Consider the following 25,597-nt stretch of genomic DNA (forward strand, 5'->3'; position numbering starts at 1 on the left):
GTTCGGGGAATACATATAACACATACATTTCGGTTTCCTTTACAACGTAAACCGAATGTGGGGTTTATTCACCATAAATAATCTAGATAACTTTTATACTTCAATCAGTGATTGTGATATAACTTAATTAATACGTATTCAAAGTCGGTTCGTTTATTAAAACAATTTCAACTTTTTTGTATTTATTTATGCTCTATGAAGAATACCTTTATTCTTATCATCAGTTGTACATGTTGTTTGACTGAAATGAAATTTCTTAAAAAACATCATAGTCATGTCATACAATCTTACTGCTAATATGCTAATATTATGAGTATTTCAAATGCTTCGTATTTTGTACAAAAGTACACATTATTGGAATGAAAATAAATAGCATCGGATAACGCACCACACATCTAACCAATCGCATTCAAACACTCGTTTATTCCGCCGACGGTAGAGTCGTGTTTTGTTGTGATAACAAGCTAGGAAAATCCCCTCTGTAATTGTAGTTGTCGAGTTTCCTTTTGACCCATCCGCCAAAACCCACGTAAATGCAGTGTAGAATAAATAAATAAACCTAAAACTAGTCTAGAGACGCCCACCGATAGGCATCGTCGTCTAAGGGCTTATTATTTAGGTAGGGACACTTTCTAAACCGGCGACCATGTGCAGGTAATCAGTTACTTTCAACTGCACGTAACCGTCGCATCGCAGTACTTTGGACAGCGATATGTATCGTTGGGTACACAGATTTCACCATTAAATATATAGTTTTTCGAACAGGATAAAACGGATTTTTTACCATCGATGCAGAAAAAATATTCCTCACAATTGCTGTCGTAATCTGTTTGGAAGCCATTTTTAGTGCAGGTCGGTTCACAAGAACGTGGTATGCAGTTCACTAAAGGATTCGCGGCAGCCTCGCCATGTGGGCAGGTATAGCAATCCGGTGATACACAGCTATTTCCGTTGAAAAGCTTACTACCTCGGCATGTAAGAGTTTGTAGTTTCTCACCCCTCTGACAGTAGTAATAGTTCCGGCAATGCGATTGCAGATCATGATAATATCCATCGGACTTATCACTACAAACTAAATCTTCGGTGCAAAACGTGTTCCCAAGACGATCTATGCAATGGTCGTTACTGAATACTTGTCCCGGATTGCATAGATAGGAAGTTTTGCTTCCTTCTGAACAATAGTAATATGAACGACACCCGCTGGTCGGGTCCCGATAGTAGCCATTTGGTTTGTTTACACATGAACCGGAGCTCGCACTGGGACAGGAGTATTTAGAAGAACTGACACAATTTTCGCCATCAAAAACAAGTCCATTCGGACACCGAAATGTAGTTTTATTGCCGTTGAAACAGTAGAAATATTGGGCACATTTGGATGCGTCAGAAAAATCCTGATAAAATCCGGCTGAACGCTGAACACAATCACCAGAATATCCTGATCCGTGACAAATTTCACCACGTAGGGGCTCCACACATACATTTTTGGATGGATCGTACTGAAAGCCCGTTGGACAAGAATGATTTTCTACTGTCTTTTGTTTCTCACAGCGAACAAAGTAGGAACAACCCTTCCTGGGATCCACATGGTATCCGTCTAATTTCTTTTCACAGATATCGCCCGGCAATGCCAGTCTTGGGCAATGATAAAGAAAATCTGGCACACACTGGGATCCGTTAAACAGGGTAGATTTGGGACAGTCATGTCTAGACCCAGTTCGGCCACCAAGGCACTTGATATAGCTTTTGCATGTTTTAGAAGTTGGATCTAGATGAAGACCATCCGGTAGCCAAGAACAAATGTCCTCTTCGTTGTCCATATAGTTACTCATGCAGCCGGACGATTCAATGCCTTCGGAGAAGGTACACATTCGAGTCATCTCATTGTACATATAGCCGGAAGGACACTCCAGCACATCAACTACACTGTTATCTTCACAGATCATATATTTCTTGCACTGCTCATCTTCGATAACGTGGTTTCCATTTTGAAGTCCATAGCAACGCTGATCTCCGCTGAATGGTATTGCTACGGCTGATACGGTTGGACTTTCACAGTTTACCTTATTTTGTGGCGAGCATTGACTACCATCGAACAAATGGCCCTTTGGACAGTTGTCCATTGTAATAAGTTGGCCACCTTTACAATGGTATGATCTCCTGCATGCCTGCGTTGTATCCGCATACTGACCATCTGATTTCCCGGTACAGATCGGTTCGTAACACGTTACTGAAATTACGATATGCATCTATTATTAGGGCCGTGATTAGTTGTGAAATTTCTTACTTTCTTGGCGAGTGCATTTTTGCTGGTCGAAATCGAAAACCGATTTATCGTTGCATTTGTAGCGAATTGCTTGACGCTGAAAGCATCGGTAATACGACGAACATCTGCTGGTGGGACTTGCGTAGAAAAACTCATCCTGGTGGGTGCATTTGAGATCTACTGCGGCGGCCATGTGAACCCCTAGACGAAAATAACAAAAATAATAAAATTTAAGATGTTATTTAAATGAGCTGAATTACAGGAAAGAAATATTCCCACATCCGCAATACTACAGATACAGTGCAGTAGAAAAATCTGTGCTTGTCTTCAACCTAACTGTACTGCTTACACTCACCATTTTGAATGGGTTCATTACGAAAAAACTTGAAAATCACCCGACCAGTTGTTTGTAGCTTTCGTTCTGCAAAGCAAAATGGGAGTGCTCTAGTGAGTATGGGAATAACAGTGAAAATTGAAAATCGAAGCACATTTTTTTGATTGGATAAAAGTTATGAAATAATATCCCTGATGAATCCTAATAAAATTCATTCAAACATTACAGTTTCTATCGCTGGAAACTCTTTTGTGTCGCCTAAAATTTTTTGTATAAAAATAGTGAGCTATTGAATAATAGGACATTTGAGTTACAAACTAACACAAAATCACAGCGAAATCGCTATAAACGCTTTTTAACAATCATTACCATCATCTCAGTTTAACAAATAGCAACAACAGTCTTTTCTTGATGATCTATTAGATGGTCAAGCATCTCCCGTAGACCCGGTAGTAACTCAGCGATGATGGCGACCAACATAGCGGAAACGCAAAACGACATCTAAGCTACACTACAAAGCTTTTAACTGGAAGCTAATGTAAGTAATGCAAGCATCATGTACCCCTTCCTGAAAAATTAGTAAACAATTATGCTAATGTAAAGAGCACAATGCGTGTGGTTAACGTTGAAAGTTCACTTCCCAACTAAAGGTTGAACACGAGTAATTCCGGGCGCAAAAAATGCTGCCTTTTATATATATTTTATGACTAAAAATGATTAAAATTTTATTGAATTATGTTTAGACCTCATTATGGTGTCATCGGGCAAGCACATGGTGAATAAATCCTGCTCGCTCGCAGCGAAATTTTCCAGCTTCCCGCTTATGAATTGGCTAAAGTGTTGAATATCCCTCCCAAATCCACGGTATCTAATGCCCCGCAACGGTTTGGAGAACGTTGGACCGTTGGACGAATTTCTGGACAAGAATTCGACCGCCAGAATGCAATAAGAAAGGCTGAAGGTCGAAGTTTTCGAAAAAGCTTTCTACTCGGCAAGCAAAAGTGATGTGTTCGTAACTTCTAGACACATGAACCGGGAAACTTTTCGAAAGGTGAGAAGCATGAATACAAAAGTAAAATCTGGCTAATACCCGAGAGTTGTTTGTGAAATACTATTAAGGAATACATACTAGAAGATTATGATGGACAAGACAAAAATGACAAGAAAAGCAAACAAGATAAAAAAACACAAAAATTCAAAAAAAAAGAAGAATGCCAAAAATGCAATAAAATAAAAAAGACAGAAAAGAAAAAGCAGGACACAAAAAGCAAAAATAAAGAAAAGTAAAAAAAAGACAAAAATGGAGAGTAGACAAGAAAGGCACAATCCGCAGAGAACATAACAATTGCATAAAAGGCAAACAAGCATAAAGCTAAAGAAGCAGAAAAGGTAAAAGATAAAAAAATCAAAAGGTAAGTAAGACAAGAAGGCAAAAAAGTATCAAAAACAGATAAGGGTACAAAGAGCGGAAAGGAAAAAAGGCAAATTTGGTACAAGAGGCAAACAAGAGGCAAACAAGGGCAAATATGGTATGAAACTAAAGCAGCTTAAGAGAGAAAATTGAAAAATGAATATTAGACCAACCTCGTGTTTTTAGTCATGACCTTGAAAGGTGCTCAGGCATATAGGGTACGGGAGGGTATTCCCAGCACGCTACTAAATTTGGCATGCATTACGTTTTTTTGCTGCGCTTTCCCAAATAAAAACTTTGCCGCTATATAACAACACTGAAACGGATGTAGCACTCATAAGCTTTAATGGGTTATAACTATTTTCATAAAAATGTAAGTAATTTGCTAAATGTTGTTCAATAAACATCAAAACCACTGTTTTTCCACTGGCACGTAATCAGGCTGAAAAAACCAGCAGCAATCGCTTACGCGTATCCGCTTTTGATGATGGTTTGGAAAACACACAATTATGATCACGTTTATTTATTCTAGAAACTAAACAGCTGTGAATATTGTATCACAGTACAATTCTATTTCTTTTTATCACGGAAGAACACAAAAATTCCCTTCTGATATGAAAATATAAATCAATTTTCATTCACTAGCACTTGCAGCATTTTGTTTTTAATTTCAGCATATGGTGCTCTATTTACACTACTACCAATGTGTGAGGCAGTTACTCCTGAAATTATTCTATCGTGTTGACATAGCTAGTATTTGAGTGACAACCACTTGCTTCTGGTGCTAATGTATATGCACGATTCAATGATACACTAGCAACAGCAGCAAGCTGTTGTCACTGCAAAACTAGTTATCTTCAAAGAGTTGGTATATAGGCAATCCCGACACGTTATCCAACGGTCTCTCTTTTGATCTGTTTTTGAAAAGCTTTTAATCCCTGTGCTGGCTATTTCGGCCGGTCAGATTTAAAAAACACAGATATCACTATAGAAAATGGGTTCATTTTAACCGCAGCGACTTCATCATTGCTCGCACTATAATTCAAATTCAGTAGCGTTTTATTAAGTCCAAAATACAGGCCGATATTCAGTAAATATTATTTTATCAACTGGTAAAAAGCTTGTCTCGAATAAATATAGTTTCAACGTAATTCCGGAATATTGTTTAGGCTACCGCTTAAATGGGTGGAAATACCCTCCCGTACCCTAACTTAATATTTCTTGAAACGGTAGTTCCCTTACAATTTTCGGGTAATTTTTCAAATAGACCTATGTGACAATGACAGATTCTCTTCGCCTCTCCTCTCTTCTGCTTTTCTCAGCAACATAAATACATAGAAAAGAAAATTTTCAAAACATTTAGCTAATTAGTGACTCCGGCAATCAATTCATGCAAAGCTGATGTATTAAAATGCATTAGTAACACCGTAAAAAGCGGTGTAACGTGCGTGGGAGGGTAACGACGGTCTTTGCTTATGCACCAGGCAGCAAGGCTGCCGCAAAGCTGCAATGGTTAAATGCCCGATGAGACTCTAGGATGTGTTTGCTTCCAAAACGACCCTTGACTTGACCAACCAACTAACGACGGGCTAACTCGGAAAAACATATGCAAATATAAGGAACGCGAAGTTATTAACACGAAGCTTATAGCGAATTCATAAATTAACCTGGCTCAGGTCGATTAGCACTCAGTTTTAATCGAAGTGCTGTCAAAGCGTTCATTAATTAACCGAGATTGCATCTCGGTTAAACTGACAGCATTCAGTTTGAAGCGCAGGTTAAAACTGTCTAGCATAAGGTTTTGCAAGGTGACGTCACGAATGAACGCAATTCATCCATTTGACATCCACTCGTGGTTTGTTTACTATTTGTTAGGCAAACACAATATGCATAAACTAAAGTTAAACGTTTTAAAAGCGTATTGTCCAGCAGTGTCGCCCTCTAAACTACTCGGAATAGCAGTTTTTGTGCTTTTCTGGCCTGCCGCAGACGCCTTTAACAATATTCACTTTAATCATTTTAACCCGCGTTCTAAGTCGATGTAAACAAACCACTGATAGACGTCAAAAAAGCGAGGTTATGCTCGCCCGTGCAAAACCTTATTACGGTTTACGGGTCGATCTGTCAAACTGCTCGTATCGTTCATAAATTTCTGGTTCGAGTTAGCACGAACCCAGGTTAATTTATGAATTCGCTATTAGATATGATCGATTCCCATTTTAATCTCTCATGAATCTGCCTACTCTTGCGCCTTAAGCTCGGCTTCCCGAATTCTCTTCTTCCTCTAACTAACCATGCCGTTCGCTATTCGGCCTTCGACTCACCACGGTGGTGGTTCATGGGGTCGGTGGGGTGCGGATGAACCATGTTGTCCAGCTATCGATGCGCATGAATAACGGTACTGGATGATAGATGACTCCACCTCTTGCAACGGAGGGGTTCGCCGATGGTGTTGTGCACTTGGTCGTAATATCTATGCTGGCAGTGCTCGATTCGTAGACGAAGACACGGGTTGTAGTTCGTAGACCGCGTCACCGAAGGTTCCGACCGTGCCAACGTCGGATTTCCGCGCCTAAGGCAGTGTTCGGCGCTCAAAGAAGTGTTCAGCGGAATGGTGAAGGAACCGCTTTTGGGATCGTCGATCAGCTTAAGCCGCACGTGGCGGACACGCGGGGTTGTGGACACTTCTGTGTGTATTTCGTGTGCCCCAACCTGGAACCTTCGATTTAAGGGAACCTTCAAACGTTCAATTTTCATTAACAATCTTGTCACATTCGTTTTATATGTGGATTTACCTGCTAATCTGCTATCTATTTTTCCTCACGTTTTTTTTACAATATTTCACGGTTTAATTTATTACAGTTCTGCAAAAATTCTTTTCAGTAAAAATACAGCTTATACAGCTTTTTGGAACAAAAACTTACTTCTATCTGATTTTTATTTTCACCAATTTTTAACGTGAATACTTGTACCGGTTTAACTTTTACGGTACTAACTGACACTACTGACTCTTAGAACGACCCAAATGGAAATGTCTCACACTTAGCCTTTTGTATTAAGTATAGCCAACATCTACCGGCTCAAATATTAAGACTAACGTGTTCATCGCTGATTGGTTGAGATCCCAATGTGCGTTAGTGAGCAACATTTTTTATTGAGCTACTGCGTTCTGTCATCCTAGCGCTCTCGAGGGACCCTAACCATCAACTCCGACAATTTAAATTTTTGAATTTAAATTAACCAGATTCGAAGCTAAACAATATTTATGTAACCCCGTTACAGCGGAAGAGAGGTGACACTAAGAGAATCTCTCATTGTTACATAGGTGTATTTGAAAAATTACCCGAGAATTGACGAAGGGACGGTAGAAGACGATAGAAGAAATACCCGCCAGGGAATGTGGCTCGCTGGCACTAATGTACCTTTGAACCATATAGGCACTGGACAAAAGGAGACTGCACAACCCCCTTTGAGCGTGTGACGTATCTCAAACTTCATAATTTGGTGGGTTGGGTTATTTATAGACACAAATTTTGCCTCTTCCTCAATGTATTGTAATCGAACCACCGAATTGAGAAGTTTTAATATTACTCGTTTAATCTAACAAAAAGATCAATTATTGGTTTATTAGGATTTTTTAAACGCAAGTCTTTAGGCTTCGAGTAAAAATAAATCAATTAGATGAAAAAGTATAACTAGGAAAATGATCGCGTGTGTGCACTGAACTTGTGTAAAGTTATTCCAAAGGAAAAACTAGCTGTCCAGAGGTTGAAAAAATAATAATAAAAGTAAATAATAATAACACTACTTTTTATAGAACAACTAAATATTTTATAGAACAAAGTCTTTACGAAAATCTACATTGACAATGTATTGAAGAGCTACTTCCTTCTCAACGTTTCGAAATTGTATAACAAAGTTTACTATCAACATGCTTCTAGACTGTTGCAAGCTTATATTTGTAAGCTTTGGTTAAAATTATAATTAATTGATACTCGCGTGTACCCTTTTAGTTTAAAATTTTATACTTCGCATTGTACTCAAAACTGTAGGAAAACATTCGATAGGCCATTCGAATAATTAATGTACTTAACAAATAATAATAATGGTTGTTATGAGATACTTGTGCTATGGCATGCAAAAACACAGCACACAAGCTCACAAGTTCATTGATCAACAACAAACAGAGGCAGAGGCATTTGGTTTTGCTGAAACTCACCTGTCGCAAAGGCAGTTACTACTGTCGCAGCCGCAGCCGTGAGTAGGAAGAAAATGTTACTGCTCAGTCGAGGTGTAACTCCAACGGCAAGCCGATAGCGTGACAGGTCCGACGAATGCGGTCGATTTGTTGACGAACGAATGCAGCATCTTCGCTGGATCAGTAGCCGACTGGCATCCGCTACGGGTGCCGGCTTTGTACTTGTTTGCTGCAAGTTGTTTTTCTGAGCTATCGGTTCCACTGGTGTAGCGGTTGGAAAATGCGGCATTTTCCTGATGATTTAATTACTGCTCTAAAAATTCTTTCCTGTCTATAAATAACACGCCCTATGTTTGTATATTTAGGGCTGCGAGACATGCAAGCCGATCGGAATTTCGAGATAGTATTTGCTTGTCTTACTTTGTTTACGCGTCTACGCGTTGATCGTAATCTATCAACAATCGTTTGAAGCGAGATGCCTTCATTGGCTGATAATACGCTCTGTTCCCATTGGGTGCTCCCGTCGGCTCATTTGTGAGAGCAAGTTGTTGCCGGTTGATTATAAGTGCCACCCTGCAACAGAGAATGTACTAATGAGATTTTTATTGTCAGGTTGATATTTTAGGCACGTGCCAAAAGATGTATAGGTGCAAAGCAAGATGTAATACCATAGATAATGGATCCATAAATCGAATCAAAATATGGAGAGAGAGATTTGCTTGACGGAACTGCCTATTATAGCGAGTCAAGGACGCACAGCGACCGGTAAGCTGGCGCAAGTTAATTGAACAGCCGTTCTGTTTGGATCGGTCGAGTAATTGGAGAAGTATGAAGAGATGCAGAAAAAAACGATAAAATGATGACGTTAGTACTACGTTAGGAAGCTAACGGTCACGTTTGTTGTTAACAACTTTAACTGGGCTGTATGTTTGAGTACACATGCGTCAATTTTCAACCGAGCGAACTATCACGTGTGAATTCTTGTAAGTTGTTGCGCCAAAAGTGAACGTAAACATGTTGTTTTTCTCCGATGGTAGAGTATTCGAAATGCTTGCTACATATTTCACGAACGGCCTTCACGAAAATATGTTCGTTTTTTGTAATTCACTAAAGTAGTAGTATCTGGCTCAATACACTAAAAATAGTAGGACTGGCAAGAATGGAGTTACCAAAATAGTAAAGCACCATGCTAACCCATAGTACTCGACAGCAAGGGTTCACCTCTTATTCACTCATTGAAGTTCCGAAAAGAGTAAAATTTATCGAGCAAAAAATAAAATATTGAGAAAAGAATATTTCACGAACAGCATTGCTTAACAATCTTGAACACGTTTTGGGTTTATGTGAATGCTAAACCAACACCAATTATCTTCTATATGTGATGTTATTAAAGGCAAACCACTATCATCGACTCAAATTATATCACCGTAGAAGTTTGTTTTACTGAACAAAACGATCAAGTGTATGTTTAAAGCCAGGTAGTAAATCGTATCTATCCGAAATGCTAAATACGGTGATGGAGAGTTGATGCTTCGATTTGATGAAAAGAAAACATTAAAAAATATAAGTGTAAATTCACATGGAGGACATGTAGAGGGTATTGTAAAACCCATCATCAACAACTAGCAACTAATGAGTAATCGAATTGGTTTTACCCATTCCCGACCACATGATTTCCGCTGGCAACATGACTTTAATTATGTGGTAACGATTGTATGCAACTTTTCAGAAACGGATATAATAATAATTTGTCAGCTTAGAACAATGCAATTTCAAAAAAGATACTGAAACCATTAAATTCACTCTGTATGGAAAAACTTGTGCAAGATCCTGGAGAGAACAATTTCTGATATCGTTACATCCGCATTGGGTTGCAGTTTTTAGTGCTTGCTCGGTTTACGGTTTCCAGTTTTTATGTACGGTGCTATCGGTATGCAGCATGCATTCTACATTCTCTGAATTTAGCAGGCATCGCACGCTTTGCCATCACTTTTTCTCTCATTCTAAGCACCCGGCTGACAGTCGACGACACTGCCGGGTTTTTGTGAAAGCCCCGCACGTTCAATAAAATCGAGTGATCAATGTTTCCATAATAAACACTTCATTCCTTACAGCTAGCTTCGGGCCAATGCACGCGAACAATCACATCTATTTCGCACTTGCACCTTTTAGCACGACCGGCTACCGTTAATTATGCATAATCATCTTACACTCTTCAGTTGATGAAGTTTTCAGCAGATCAATCACTCACGACCGGATATTCAATAGCAGAAGATTAATAGATACTCATTCGTCTTAGCCGTTGCACGCAATGGGATTAAAACCGCCAATCATCACCGCGAGATACGAAAAAAGGTGTAAACCCGACGACCGATGCGCTTCGAATGAAACGATGAATGCGAAATAGCTTTCAATTTATATTGTTCAAGCGACAGGTGGCAGATTGCGTGAGATGCTGCGGTGCGATAGTTCATGCAGGAACTCAGCAGGCGCGCGCGTCGGCAATGAATGATCTCCTGTTTTGTCTTAGCGGCGCCGGCGTAACAAATAGCAAAAACCAAAGGAGACGCTCTATCGTTTGTTGGTAAAAGCAAACAGCAACTGAATTTTAGCTTTTTCGAACTTGTGCAAGTTGGGAAGAATGAATTTGATAAATTTAAATAGATTACTTAGCTCTCTGGTCAAAGTGGTAACTCTGATATCAATGTTGTAATAGCATGAAGTTAGATGAACAACATCGCCATTATCTCTTAAAGAAGGAAGCCTTTTTTGCGCATTTCTGCCAGTACTAAAATATGAAAAACTTGCAACAAAATTACGTTATCATGCTTCAACTCTAACTAATCTGTTGTTTCGTTACCTGCGTTACCTGTATCGTTACCTGCGCCAGTCAAAAGAATTCACTTTGTAGAAAAAGATTTGATATTAGTCTTTCGTAGTACCACAAACTCTGTGGTACAAAGGTACACGGGTACCAGTGAGCGACACGCCCTGGCAGGTGTTGTGGGTTCAAATCCGGTTATAATCTCTGATTACAGCTTGGTTCGACCCATGCACCTTCCAGCATTGGACAAAAGATAGGAGTCACAACGACAACTTGTTAACCATAGCTACCTATTACCCCCCCTTCCTTTCCACCCTTCCCCTTCATTCCCGAAAAAATCGTTCTTCATTACTTTCCCTTACCGTCCCTTCATCAATTGTAGAATCATCGTTTCAAAAAAATATTAGTTTTATTATGGTTTTCTAGCCAGCTACAAGTGTGTTTGGACTCGTATCTTCTTGGTATTGCGCAATACCACAATAAAACCAGAGGTAATGATTAATACCGCAATAAAACCTTTATAAAGTTCAAGCAAAACCAAGTGGGTTTAGAATTGTTACTTGGGATGGAACTCCTACATTCGGTTGTCCAAGCCAGAAAAATGTTAGACCAACCTCGTCTTTTGTTTATTTTTTATAATTTTTAATAACGTTAGTTTTTTACAATCGTCATTACTTTCTTCTACCGTCTCTTCTGTCGATTGTAAAAAGCTACCTTTATAAAAAATAGAAAAATGTTGATCATGTGAAACTTTTCCGCTGGATACAAACAAAAACGATTTCTCATAAAATCTCGATAACATAAATATTACAAACATCAAATGTTTCGCAGTAGGTTAGAAATATCAGTGGCGACTCGTGGATGTTTAGCTTATCCGTTCAACCAACGAAAAATACGAATCAAAATGCAGCTTTCATTACTATCGCATTTCTGTATTGAAAGTATTAAACAAACAAACAAACATATTCAGACACTATTTAAATAACAACGAAATACAACGATTTACTTTATAAGCAAATTCGTCTATCACTTCCTCATAAAATGATGGCCTCTACACTAGCTCCTTAAGGAACCTAGCCTCTACTGCCATCAGCATCAAACTTAATAGTCGGTTTTTCTTTATTGTCGTCCTTATGTAATTTTTCAGTCGTCGTAAGACAGAAAAGGAACGCTGTACCGTAGCTGTTGTATTTGGCAAGATTAATAGCAGTTAAATAAGCTTTAAACCCTCCGAGAAGATCTGCTGGAGTTACAGAACACCAGAAGCAATATGTGGTAGTAAGTTGTTCAAAGGAATCGCTGAACAAGCAAATGAGAAAATTTTGCGAAGGATGATGCAGTTATGGCAACCGAGCTCTATTTCCATAGACGAATTTCACGTAAACTCGACCAGAAATTGGCATAACCCTTTCAGAATTCTTTTTTTCTCCTAAATTTGACCATTTTGCGATGTATCGAAGACGTCAAAAAAAAAATCATCAACTTCTGAAATGGCTTTTTTGGGAAATCGATTTTTAGTTTTTAAAACGCTCTTTTCTCAGTGCAAGATATAATTTTTATTTTTTTAAAGTATTTTGTTATGAAAATTCAGAATATTTTTTTAAGTCACTCATAGATCATTAAATAGTCCGCGTAGTCTGCAAATGGCGTCCTGCTAATTTGGCTATATAATGTTTCTCATAATTTTTCTGTCCTAGTTTATTTGTTTTTGTGTAATTTGTAATGAAAGTTACACACATACATATGACAACAAAAAACAGCCTCTGTAAGTCAACCCAACTTTCTCCAAAAATGTAAAAAAATGCTCAAATTGTCGAAATATTTTTAGTTTCCTTGATAAAGGTGAAATAAAATCACCGAAACGTCGGAGTTTTAGAGGCAAAACGTTGTTTTAGCTGCTATCAAACGACTGCAAAGCCGAAAAATCATCCCAAAAAATATAGTTTCACATTCGATAAGCATGTAGGGTACGGGTGGGTATTTTAAGCAGGTTTCTAAATTCAGCCTATTTGCCTTTTCTTTGGCCAATAAGGATACATTGCCGTCATACAATTTTAATATGTTATAACTATTTTTTATTCAAAGAACGTCAAAATCACCTGTTCTTCCACTAGAACTAGGCCATAGGCCTAGATGTCATCGCTTAATGGGCTGAAAATACCCTCCCGTGCCCTACTCAATATATAAAAAAAGAAAAAAGTAAGACCACACACAAAGTTTTATTGAATTCTGAGAGGGTGCTGCCAATCCTATAAACGAGTTGGCGTGAAGTCCGTTCATATCAAGAATGCCTTTTTACCTCCTGAGTTGATACTGAATTAGCACCAGGAACAATGTGTTGGTATGGTTGTTCAATAAGATCACTGAACGTTTTCCTCATCAGCTTCGTACGACGATTGACTTGTTTGGCCAGCATCGTACCGTGAAGCTAACTGGGCCCAAAATGTATTTATTGCCTCGAGGTTGCGTACTCATATAGGTGCGTTTAGAATGGGGTTGTTATCAAATTAGGGATTCTCGACGTCGTAGGCACTATTCGCCATTAAGATGGTTGCCGGATCAGTAATCTAGGGATTTTGGAGAAGTAGGAAGTGTCTGATGCGCAGAGTAGTTAATTGGATGAACTGTAAAATTTCGAAACGGACCAAAAATGCAATGGCAGTTGGGGCTTGCACCCACGCTTTTTCGGTTGGTACCCGCATGTTTTACTCACTAAACTACTGCCGTCCGTTATGTTAGGTAGTCTAATACCTAATTTTGTTTTATTCTCCCAATTCTATCATTCCCCGTATGTGCACCACACACTTCCCAAGCGACTTGTATGACTGCATTCATTTTGTTTCTACCGCCGAGAAGATAGACTGTTGAGTGCGATAGAAACAAAGCAGTGCGTTGCCGTCAGTCGCACGGCAAGTCTCGTAATTAAAACCGTTACCGTGCGTGTTTTTTTCTTTTTCATTTACTCGTATATGGTTATACGCGGGCATGACGTAAACTATTTTAGAAAAGGAGACAGTGTCTGATTCGAAAAATAATTAATTGGATGAATTGGATAATTTTGATATAGACCAAAAGGGGGAAAGGGAAAGAATCCAACCGCCAGTACGTCCGCTCGGCACACGCAAATAATAGTCCCAAGAGTTTGAGAAAGTAATCAACAGCGAGACAGCAGGAACAATGAGTCAACGGGAATAACTAAGTTGTGAGGCATTTAAGATCCATGGTATTTTCTTGGAAAGTTTGTGAATCTTTAGCAATTTGGCTCATCCTGTATGCTTTTCAACATCGCTCTCGCATTGAAACGCGAGTCACAATTTTTAGTACAGGTAGCAAATTTCTAGGTTTCGCAGATGACTTTGTAATCATGGCCAGGAACTTTGCGAAGGCGGAGACAATCTACGCCAGAGTGAATGCGAAATCTGGGCTAAAAATAAATGCGTGGAAGACCAAATATATGAGTGGAAGAGGCTCGAAGGAGACAAACGCTCGCCTTGCATGGACGACAACCGGTGGCGGCACAAACTGGAAGTGGTAGATGAATTCGTGTATTTGGGATCACTGATTACTGCGGACAACAACACTAATAAGGAGATCGAACGACGCATTCATGTAGGAAATCGGGTCTATTTTGCCTTTTGCAAAAAACTATGATCAAGAAGCATAGTCCACCGTACGAAGCTGATAATGTAGAAAACCCTCTTTGACCGGTGAGGTGGTTTTTTGGACTTGAAGCAGTGCTGAGTTACGATACGATACAACTTGTGCCATACGATTGTGGAACTACTGTTATTTTTGCCGTGGCTGTCGATGATAACTTCGCGGTTTTCACCACTATTGAATGGAGCTTTAGGATCGGCTGCTTTTTCTTTTCTGCCACTTCCAAATTTTCTGTCAATGATCCACCGTTCTCGTTTCAGTCCATCCCAAACCGTGGATTTGAAATAATTTAACACTTCGGACAAGTTATGATCACATATTCCAGAATTCTTATTGTAAACAAATTTATGTTGACACTAAATGGTGGATGTTTAAAAATAGATCAAAATAGCATAGTTTTTCTCCGCGTTTTTGTTACTCATAAATCGTTCAAATTGATTGTAAAATGTGCGTGACTCATTTTTTTAATAACTAGTAAACCGCTGCTAAATTTGAAACCATTGGTAAAAATTTCATGAACAGAGAATATCATATTCATTTAATAACCAACTAATTTCATCGTTCGCTTTTGCTGTTGAAATCGCCTTCGGCAGCTATCGTTTTTCATGCTGCTGTTGCTGCTGCTCGGCAGGATCCGCGTTGAAAGCTGGTGCGCGATGAAATGGTTAGAAAATCTATTAACTTGTTCGGCGGCCTGGTTTACGACGGTATCAGTTTCACCATTCACGCCAAGAAACTTATGTCGTTAGGCTTCTGGTATCATGTCACCGTTTGTTGACCAGCTGCAGGATAGCAATCGGAATCGGTATTTCGAATGAAAATTTCAATGCGCGCGACACACATTAGGAAGATCGTTATACACCGAAGCACTACAGTAGCCTGCCAGTTGTGGTAATTTGTTTCTATGATCTCACCGGTAGCAGTTTATTTCGATGTTTTATAGATATTTTATTCGGTAAGTTGATTAAAGCTAACATTCAGTGACGGATAAATATTCGAATATTACCCATCAGGAATAATATATTTCTGAACTATATTTAACAACAAAAGAAAAACCGGTTTTTTGGTTGGTACAGTTATTTTGCAATTGATTTCTGAGATGTCTTTGAACCAAAGCGAAGGTTAAGTTATATTCGACATAATTTATTATTACATCATACTAAACAACGCCGCGGAATTACTGAAATTCTTCTTCTGAGCAAGTTTCAGTTTTACACTATTTATATGCATGATCAACTTTACTATTAGACGTTACAAAACTTATGCTCGTTATGAATCAGTTTTAACTGAAGTTTTTGGAGCGTCTTAGTAGAATACGAAAGCTGGAAATTAAATAAAAAGAAAACTTATCCAATTTAATTCTACTTTGTTACATAGCAAAATTAAATTGGATAAGTTTTCTTTTTATTTAATTTTCAGTTTTAACTGAAAATAGAACATATTCAGACAAAAAATATACACTACGTCTTTTCCATCGTGTTAATTTCTTCTATTTTATTATAATTTCAGTTTCTTCTCTTTAACAGACGGACAAAGCATAATCACATTTACTAATAACAATAACTAATTTATCTATTTTCTATTGCAATGAAAATATACTAACTGAGTCATCCTAAAAATTAAGCAAAGCGAATTATCAACCATCGCTTTTTTATTTTATCTAACGACATCACATCAATTTACTTTAATCTCTCACGACTCATGTATGATCCATGACAATTATTTTTTTCCGCTTTATCATGCCACTCATTCCTATCATTCTTCCTTAATACTATGCACGTATTATTTTGACGCTTGGCTGTCTGTTCTGAACTGATCCGTGCGGATAGAGAAACGATCAACCGACACGATCGCGATAGCCGTTGACACTCACCACCTGTTCGCTAGTCCGGTCGCAACGGTATATAGTTCAAGGACCTCACTGCGAAGTTATACTGCTTTCGCCGTGCGGCAAAAGCCTTTTAAGCAATTTGAAACCTTCGAAGTTTTCCATTTAAAAACCGTACAAGAATCTCTATCGCAGCCAGCGAGTCTCCGGCTGAATACCAACCAGGTGGGCCTCTTCTCCTTGATAGAAACGCGTATGACTCATCCGAATCGATCGATGCTCATCAACTTGTCATAAACATCACACCGAGGACGGTTTCTCGATTATCGGACCAAGCGTCGGTATATCACGTTTCACAATAGTATTTATTGATTTGACGTGATTCTGGAGTTGCAAGGGAACCAAACAGCAGTCAGTGAGTAAGTTCAACTAACATGCCTGTCGTCTATGGTGACAAACTCGAGACATGCCCAAGAAGGAATCTCGCTGTATATGCTTTAGTTTTATATTATTTCGCAACTGAACTTTTATCCAGAGCCCCAGTGGATATTCTCAGCAGCGGATGGGTCGTTCAAATAAATAATGACTAATCTCGATGAGTCTTTTGGAGATCGACAAAGTGGATTCAGTAGGTGATATTAATCTAAAAGTTGCAGTTTATGCTATTCATAGAATAGACGAAGAGCTCGACTTTCAATATATTGAGTGCGTTTGGTGTTTCGAATTTGAACTTTTATTAAGACGTATAATACATAGGTAATAATTGAAACATAGGTATATAATTGAAACCAAACATTCAATGTCAATAAGAATGACGTAATATTCAGTAGTGATCAACAAGTTTAATCGATTTTTAAATTGAAGTCTGAGAATGTAATGCACACCTGAAATAGAGTCAACTAGTCCAAATTTTGGAATAAAAAAATTCAAAAAGGTTTTTAATAATACAGTATGGAGTTTTCAAGATATGGCTGTTTTTCTATTTGTTAGCAAAGCTCAAATAAAAATCTTTTGCAAATGTCCACCAACAAGTTGGTTTCAATACATTATTTAGTTTCTGAAAAAAGTTAAGTTTGATGAATGTGATTTTAGGACTGGAGCGACGTCTTATTGCATCGAGTTTGTGCCACGAATCACTGGAATACTTCAATGCATAATTTTTTTTAATTCCATTTCCCCAGCTAGCGGTATTCTAATTTTTGATTAAAAAGAAATCGATAACTAATTCTTAATAATTCTACAGCTAGAGTCAGTAGGATCGTTGGACCCCGTAATTGTCCTGAATTCTAATAACCGGCTGCGAAGTCTGTGGATAAAGAAGGGGCAAGCCTTAAAAGATTTGTTACGCTATTATAGTAAATTTGTATTATTATAAGTACTGTTGATTGTAAAATAGCTCTTAACCTGATTTGTATCGAGTGCATTTTATAAAGATGACTCACTTGTTGTTTTGATTGACTCTGCTGAGGATACTCGCTAGTTTCTCTCATTTGTACGCCGGACGCTCTAGTCGTTATTGGTTCAATCACGCTTTGGCACATATTTTGGTCTTGAAAAAATTTGGATTGCTGACAAATCAGTGCACCCGGAATAAGAATTGCTGACAAACAGTGCGCTGCACTGGTTTGAACCAAATCGTCTAAGTGTAATTGTTCGCAGTGAATGAGTCAATAGTTGCAGGTATACCGTCTTTTGGCCAGTGAAAATTTCAGAAAAAAATTCATTTATTCATTTCTTGAAAAAATCCTCATTTCCAAAATACTACAAAAATATATTGTTCATTTTCGCAAGTTGGTGTTAGTGAGTAAGTAAATAAAAATTTAAAATATTTTCTAAATTGGAAATGTACTTTTTTTTGGAAAATTTTATAGGTTTTTTTTCTTGAATTTATGAGATATGAATTTCTGAAATAATATTCTGGAAAATCGATCCTTTTCTGACGTAACTCAGAAACGCAAAAATCCTGTCATAAAATTTTCTTCACTATTCTCAAAGCGTGCGAAAAGAATGTCTCAGAAAAATAGCAATTCACAAAGAATATATGTTTCGGGATTCGGAATAATTATTTTATGAAAATTTGTATGTTTTTACGTTCCACCATAACTCCAAAACACTGTGACCGTTTTTCACCAAAGTTGGCTTACATGTTCCTTGACATAAAAGAATCAGCACTAGGGGGTTGACAAAAGGTCAAAGATCCCCAACAAAAGGGGGTGTCCAAATAAGCAATAGAGGTTACGTTTTTGGACAGATAGTACTTGTGCAAGTGACTGGGATACAAGAGTGGGAAACTGAAAAAGGAAGAGGAACCTCTAAGGGAGGATATATAGAGGCTGTATTTCTCTTCCATTATAGGGATTTTTGGAGAGAAAACAGATACAAAAGTGGTTGTGTGGCCAAAGAAGAGAATTGATCTCGAGGGAGCTAACAGGAAAGCGGAGTAGAAGGAACGACTGAAGTTTTTGGAGTGTCTTAGTAGAATACGAAACCTGGAATTAAATAAACACTGATTAAATAGACACTGAGGAAGCCTGCAAGTCGTAGGCGAAATACGTATCTGTCAAGAATAAATATACATAGTAGAATTAAATTAGATAAGTTTTTTTTACTTAATTCCAGGTAGAAGGAACGTCCAAATCGAGAAAAAAGCTCTGTTTTTAACTGTTTTTCAGGCGTTGTATTTCGGCTGAGTAATCTGTAGTTGGCAGATAAAAAAATTTTACTAACTAAAATTTTTATAACTCCTAAATCCGACGTTTCGGCGGCTAAACTTTATCTTTTTCAAGGATACTAATATTTTCTTATAGATTAATTTGTATTTTCTGTTTCTGAAGAATGCTTTATTTTTAACTTACAATGGCTTTCCTTTACGTACGTATTCTATAATTGCTGGACTGGAATTTGGAAATGGCGTCCTATTGGCTTTCCATGCTGGCTGAAGAAAAACAAAGTAGCAGGAGACGATGATATTGGAGTGGAACTTATCAAAATGGGTCCGGACGAACAAAAAGGCGGTAACGGTCGACTGAAATTATATCACCAAATACGAGCACGAAAGGTCCAAACACCAAAACGGCCCAGATCAGTGATGGCCAAACTGCGGCTCTTGAATATGGTCCTTGCGGCTCGAGAACTGATTTGATGGATGGTGGACGGGAACTATAGGCTGAATTTATTAGTGTCAGAAGTCATTCCGGCCCGCGGATCTAATGAGAAAATCTAATTTGACCCACATCGTGCCTATACCGTGGACACCACTGACCTAGATTGTAAAAAATGAAGACTCGTCTGCACCCATATCCCATAAAGCAGCTTCGTGTAGTGAGATGGTGGATGCTTCCAGCATAGCAAACACGTCAAGTGATTACCGATCCACTTTATTAACGTTGGTCAGCTAACGGCTATCCGCAATGAAATCTTAAATTGCAAGACCAGGAATGTCCAGCCACATGGCTAAAATTCAGGAGTTGCCAGATCAAGAACGACCGTCAGATGGCTGAATATTACGGTATCCACGCTCAAATCGTGGGAGGAAGCGTTGATACGAACATACAACATGAAGCACTTCAAGAGGCCCCTGGTATTCATGGGGTATTTTTTGAGATACCTTGAGCCTCCCACTTGGCGTCGACCATATCGATGCTGGTCTAATAAACCAGTTGTCGTATGTTCGAATCTCGGCTGGGAGAGGCTGTTACATTCAATGGGATCATCATTGGCGTAGCTAGGAAATTTTCCTGGAGGAGGCCCGGGGGGGTGGCTTTCAAAAAAATTTTGATAATGATCTTGTTACTCTGGCTGACACCGATAGCACAAGGTTTTGTAGGGAAATACCAGGCGGGCTTGATGAGGATCCGCGCAATTACCAGAAACACAACCTGTCCGCGCATCACATCTTTATTAATTTCAAAGCAACATACGATACAGTCGACCGAGGCCAGCTATGGCAGATAATGCACGAACACGGTTTTCCGAATAAACTGACGTAACTGAGCAGAGCTACATTGGAGAGAGTGTTGTGTTTCGTGTGCATCTCGGGGATACTTATGCATCTCGAGTTACTTTGAAACGCGGCGAAAGTTGGGACAAGGTGACGGCTTATTTTGCATGTTATTCAACATCACACGTGAAGGGGTGATCCAAAGAAATCGGAATCTAGGACGAGTGTTCTAAACATAAATACGGCCAAGACCAAATACTCAAAGGAAACAAACGCGTGCCTCTCGCGGACAGTAACTGTTGATGGCGACGAACTAGAAGTGGCAGATGGGTTCGTTGTTCGGACAACAACACTAGTAAGGGGATCTAGTTGCACATTTAAGCGAGAAATTAGACTCCCTTTGCCCTTCGCTAAACGCTATTCATACGCTATGTTCGAGCGGAAGGTGCTGCGGACGATATTTGGCGGAGTACAAACTGAAAGCGGAGAGTAACGGAGACGTATGAATCATGAGCTACAAGCACTGTTTGGAGAGATTGCCATCGTCATCTGGCGAAAGTCAGTAGGCTACAGTGCGACGAAAACAGTTCTCGTTAACAACTGCACCAGCATCAGGAACAGGGAGGCTCAACGTGCAAGATGGCTCGACCAGCTCGAAAGTGATTTGCGACTTCTGTGACTGGGAAATTTGCGACGAGTGGCCCAAGATGTAGTTGAATGGAGACGAACGCTTGAAACAGCATGAAAAAGAAAATACCTACACAGCGGGAACATATACACTGAGTGTTTTCCCGGTTTCCAATTCCAATGAGGAAAATTTCTGGAGGGGGCCTGCAGAATTCTGGAGGGGGGCTGGTACCACAGGCACCCCCTCTAGCTACGCCAATGGGGATCATAGCACTAGCTCCCTAATTATCCTGTATTCTAACAGCTGGGTCGTATAAATACAGAATGTCAAGTTTCGATAACGGAATGTAGCATCTAGGTTTTGCTCTTCCTGATTCCCGATGCCTTTCAACACAAGCGTGGCTTGTACTTCATCGCAGTGTGTCTAGGAACATCGTCAAACTGGCGCTGGAGATAGACCCTCTGTTTGCCAACCTAATTGTCAAGCAGGGCTTAATGCTAAACTACATGTTCGACATAACTCACATACGACAGGTTGGCCGAAACACAGCCACCTGCTAATAGGGGATTCTGCGTTGGGAGTAGCGAAGTTGTGCATGGAGCAACCTTGCAAGAAAGTTCCTTCTGCTCCTAGCACATCGGTACAGTTGCGAACACGGTTCCTCGCGAGGGGAACGGCAATAATCACCAATCAATGTCTGTACCCCTGCGTCGGTTCGCAAGATTTTCCGTAAGGGAGCTCATCAATCCACAGAATCCACCAAAAAGTTTTGGCCGTGGTTCGGTACCCTTTCCTTATATAACGGGCGGCAGTAGTTTAATTAATAAAACATTCGGGTACCAACCGAAAGAGCGTAGGTGCGAGCTCCACCTGCTACAGCACAACCCAATATATCTGTATCTGTGGTCTGTATCGAAATTTTCCAGTTCATCCAATTAAATCATTCTTCGCAACAGATACTTCCTCTCTTTCCAAAAAAGAGCTTACGTCATGGCCGCGGAAAGAGTCATATGGAAGTAAACAAAAAGATCACTACCTAAATGATTAAAATTTGACGAACAAGAAAAAAAAATATTTAAAAAAATACTCTTGAGGTATAACATAGCTTTTCAGAGTTTTGTACCTCCGTGAAAAATTTTGTGGCAAACTTTTCCGATTCATATTTTTCCGGATTGCTGAAAAATTTATTAGCCTTGATAATATTTGTTCTACAATGACCAAGTCCACAGTTACGAATCATTATTTTCGCAATTTCTTTTGAAGTTTTCTAGGAAAATAAGAGATTTTTAAATATTGTTTTCGTTCATAGGGTAAGTTAACCCTTAGTGGACCCTTTACCTATAATGGACCTCGAAATCACCAATTCAGACAGAATCACAGATCGACCACGTTTTGAACGACAGTCCGAACTTCTCAGACATTATCGACGTCAGAACCTATCGAACCTCTCGAGGACTGTAGGAACACTATCAAAACAGCCATCAGCAGTGTAGCGGAGAGCTCCATCGGGCTTGTGACCCGAAATCAGCGGAACGATTGGTTTGACGATGAATGTAGGAGGGTGATGGATGAAGAGAACGCTGCACGGGCGGCCAAGATGCGCAGTGCTACACTTCAGAACCGGTGAAAGACACGAACAGAAGAAGATGCAGCGAAACCAAATCTTCCGGGAGAAAAGCGCTACCTGGAAGAGCAGGAACATGCAGAGTTGGAGCGGCTGCATCGTTCTCAGAAAACACGAAAGTTCTACCAGACACTGAACGGATCCCGCTAAGGCTTTGTGCCGCGAACCGAAATGTATTGGGATAAGAATAGCAGTATTCTGACGGACGATCGTGAGGTGGCCGATGGGTGGAAGAAGCACTTCGATGAACACCTGATTGACGCCCAGGCGGAGAACCATGGCGGCGGGGAAAGCGATTTCGACGGTGCAACAAACGGAAAAGAGGTGCCAGCCCCAATGGTAGGCGAAGTTAAGGAGGCCATCATGCAGCTAAAGAACAACAAGTTAGCTGAGAAAGATGGCATCGGAGCGGAGCTTATTAAAATGGGAACAGAAAAGCTGGCCGTTTGTATGCACCGGTTAAATGTTAGAATTTAGGATACGGAACAGCTACCGGAGGAGTGGAAAGATGGGGTTATCTGCCCGATCTATAAAAAGGGCGACAAGTTGGACTGTGAGAACTATCGAGCGATCACCGTTCTCAATGCCGCCTATAAAGTGCTGTCCCAAATCATTTTCCGCCGACTATCACCAGTTGCGAACAGTTTTGTGGGAACTTATCAAGCCGGCTTTGACGAAGGTCGGTCTACAACGGATCAAATATTTACATTGCGGCAAATCCTTCAAAAGGGCCGTGAATATCAGAGTTCCCACGCATCATTTGTTCGTTGATTTCAAAGCCGCATATGAAACCATCGACCGGAAAGAGCTATAGAAAATCATGGACGAGAACAGTTTCCCCAGGAAGCTCAGCAAACTGATTAAATCTATGTTGGATGGTACACAGTGCTGTGTTCGGATTTCGGGTGGATTGTCAAGTTCATTCGAATCATACAGAGGGCTTCGTCAAGGTGATGGTTTTTCATGCCTGCTATTCAACATAGCGCTACAAGGTGTTATGAACCGAGCGGATAACACGCGGGGCACGATATTCAACAAGTCTAGTCAATTCGTCTGCTTTGCCGATGACATGGATATTATCGACAGAACATCTATGGCAGTGCCTGAACAGTACACCAGACGAAAGCGCAAAAAAGCAGAAAAGATTGGGTTAAAGGTAAATACGTCTAAAACAAAGTACACGATGGCCAGCAGAACCGAGGCCGAACGACAAAATACTGCAAAAATTTGTAACAACCGCATAACTAATTCCCTAGTGTAAATGTAAATTCTTTTTGATTGCTTTTATTAGATTTCCGATGTTCGCCAACAGACTGCGCTATTTCGAACTTTCGGCTCAGGTGTTTTAGTACGCAACAGGTGCGCAAACCCCATCGCCAGCAGCCGTATGCGAGATGCGTTCATACCTGGCCGAAAAGCTTACTATTCACATTCTTGCACATACACCTCCACAGCAGCAGACTGGTGAACTCACGATGTTTGTACAACATTATCGCGTATTCTCCTCCGTTAGTTCGATTCAACCGTTCGTGTAGGCAGCAGGTAGTTCTGCCACCGGTCAGCCAGTGCGTCGGATATCGGTTTCCTGTCTGTCTCTTTTTTTGTTTTGACCCTTCTCCGCAAAGGTAACCTGCAATATAGGCTTAGGTGGAACTTATTATAAAATTTTTGTGTGAGGTTACCGGCACCCACTAGCAATCTCCCTACGGTTTTAGTTATGCTCAATTCGGGCACTAATTTCTGTTCGACTGTTTACGGCATAATTGGACCGGATGTAAATGACAAGTGGCACTGAAGCATGAAGCAAAATGAGTACATATTCCGTATTATCATCGTCTGACTGCGTGAAGTTTTCAGCACGGGATAAGAGAATGTGAGCTGTAATGTATCAGTAATGTGGTGTACGGGTAAACACCTGCACTTATCGAAGCCAATGTGGTCACACAGTTCGTGTACTTTCTCAGGTGTCGGAGCAATTATCGGGCTTCTGTTCCCGTTCGCTGCAGCCGGGATATGTGAGCGTGTGGATGTGATGTTTCATTGGATCCAAGAAAACATGTTTAATAGGAGCTTTTACTTGAGTGACTACTAGCAACGTGCAACTCACCTCCATTTAGGTTCTCAGGCAGGTGTTAGTGTATGCGGCGAAGGTACCTGCACCTTTGCGTTGAGTTGCGTGCTAAGCTCCAATTGGACTGAAATACACAAAACACCGGCCTAATCGCTCATAATGTGTTCGATTAGATTTATTCAATTTTGTTCGTCTTATTTTAGGAATTTATAACTAACTTTCTCAGTGCAATTAATCATTGACTTTTGATACATTTCAAGTGTACCTTAAGGTGTAAATAATCGTCATTGAGTTACAAAAGTATTTATGCTCAAAATTAAAATTTTGTTCATGAAGTTACTACATCACTATGTTCTGAAAAGAACTACTTAGAACGTAGAACTATTTAGAACTTTGTGACTACGTTAAAAATTACTTAGCGTTACTTTTTTTAAAATTCGACCATGTTTATTGTTGAGATTATGATATAGGGTTCCACATAATCATGAAGTTTGAAATTAATAATACGTTTATCATGTTCATCAAGTTCATCATCAACAATGTGTCAATCCATTGATGGACAGTTTGAAATTGAAACAAACAACCCGCTTGTACAAAGTGTTTTGCTCCTAAGTAATCAGTTTGTCACATAAACTTCTCACCTGAACCGAAAAGCTTCTTTTTACCACTACAAAGGCCTACCTAGCCTATGCCCGAAAGCTCCCCTAGAATGGTTGGTAGTGGTGATTTCGCGGTCTGCCTGCCTGCCTCCCTCAGCGAAAAAGCGATCCACTTTAGACCGTGCTTGTGGCTCTGTGGGGCTACGCTAGAGTTCAGTGG

General features: G+C 39.7%; 2 protein-coding genes and 1 long non-coding RNA gene across 8 annotated transcripts in view; 1 reads left to right on the forward strand and 2 right to left on the reverse strand.

The window, feature by feature from the left end:
- Positions 1-238: 238 nt before the first annotated feature.
- On the reverse strand, positions 239-10,567 carry LOC128742376 (matrilin-2-like). Of its 3 annotated transcripts, none has more exons than XM_053838718.1 (5): positions 10,417-10,567; positions 8,228-8,779; positions 2,619-2,684; positions 2,285-2,464; positions 239-2,227 (listed from the first exon to the last, which is right to left on the reverse strand). In XM_053838718.1, exons 2-5 carry the CDS (start codon positions 8,493-8,495, stop codon positions 669-671), a joined length of 2,073 nt encoding a protein of 690 aa, XP_053694693.1. In that variant the 5' UTR covers positions 8,496-8,779; positions 10,417-10,567; the 3' UTR covers positions 239-668. The 3 variants fall into 3 exon arrangements, with proteins under 3 accessions (XP_053694693.1, XP_053694694.1, XP_053694695.1); XM_053838719.1 differs by lacking the exon at positions 10,417-10,567 and adding an exon at positions 10,319-10,397; XM_053838720.1 differs by lacking the exon at positions 2,619-2,684.
- Positions 5,601-6,964, reverse strand: LOC128742377 (uncharacterized). Its single transcript, XR_008412256.1, has 3 exons — positions 6,933-6,964; positions 6,804-6,872; positions 5,601-6,744 (listed from the first exon to the last, which is right to left on the reverse strand). It is a non-coding gene; the product is annotated as an uncharacterized LOC128742377 (long non-coding RNA).
- Positions 10,568-24,231: 13,664 nt separating the features above from the next.
- LOC128744619 (myosin-VIIa) overlaps positions 24,232-25,597 on the forward strand; it is a 46,033-nt gene continuing 44,667 nt past the window's right edge. The window contains exon 1 of one of the 4 annotated variants that reach the window (XM_053841761.1): positions 24,232-24,332. The gene's annotated coding sequence lies outside the window, so the exon portion shown is untranslated. The remainder of the gene's footprint in view (positions 24,333-25,597) is intronic. The other 3 variants (XM_053841758.1, XM_053841760.1, XM_053841759.1) reach the window with 3 other exon arrangements.

Source organism: Sabethes cyaneus, chromosome 3 (genome assembly GCF_943734655.1).
Source record: "Sabethes cyaneus chromosome 3, idSabCyanKW18_F2, whole genome shotgun sequence".
Classification (NCBI taxonomy): Eukaryota; Metazoa; Arthropoda; class Insecta; order Diptera; family Culicidae; genus Sabethes; species Sabethes cyaneus.

Excerpts from the sequence above, each read along its gene's own strand:
- LOC128742376 (XM_053838718.1), bottom strand. The coding sequence starts at position 8,495 with ATGCCGCATTTTCCAACCGCTACACCAGTGGAACCGATAGCTCAGAAA. Across the intron at positions 2,685-8,227 it reads AGTAACTGCCTTTGCGACAG|AACGAAAGCTACAAACAACT; the intron begins GTGAGTTTCAGC and ends TTTGCTTTGCAG. Across the intron at positions 2,465-2,618 it reads TAATGAACCCATTCAAAATG|GGGTTCACATGGCCGCCGCA; the intron begins GTGAGTGTAAGC and ends ATTTTCGTCTAG.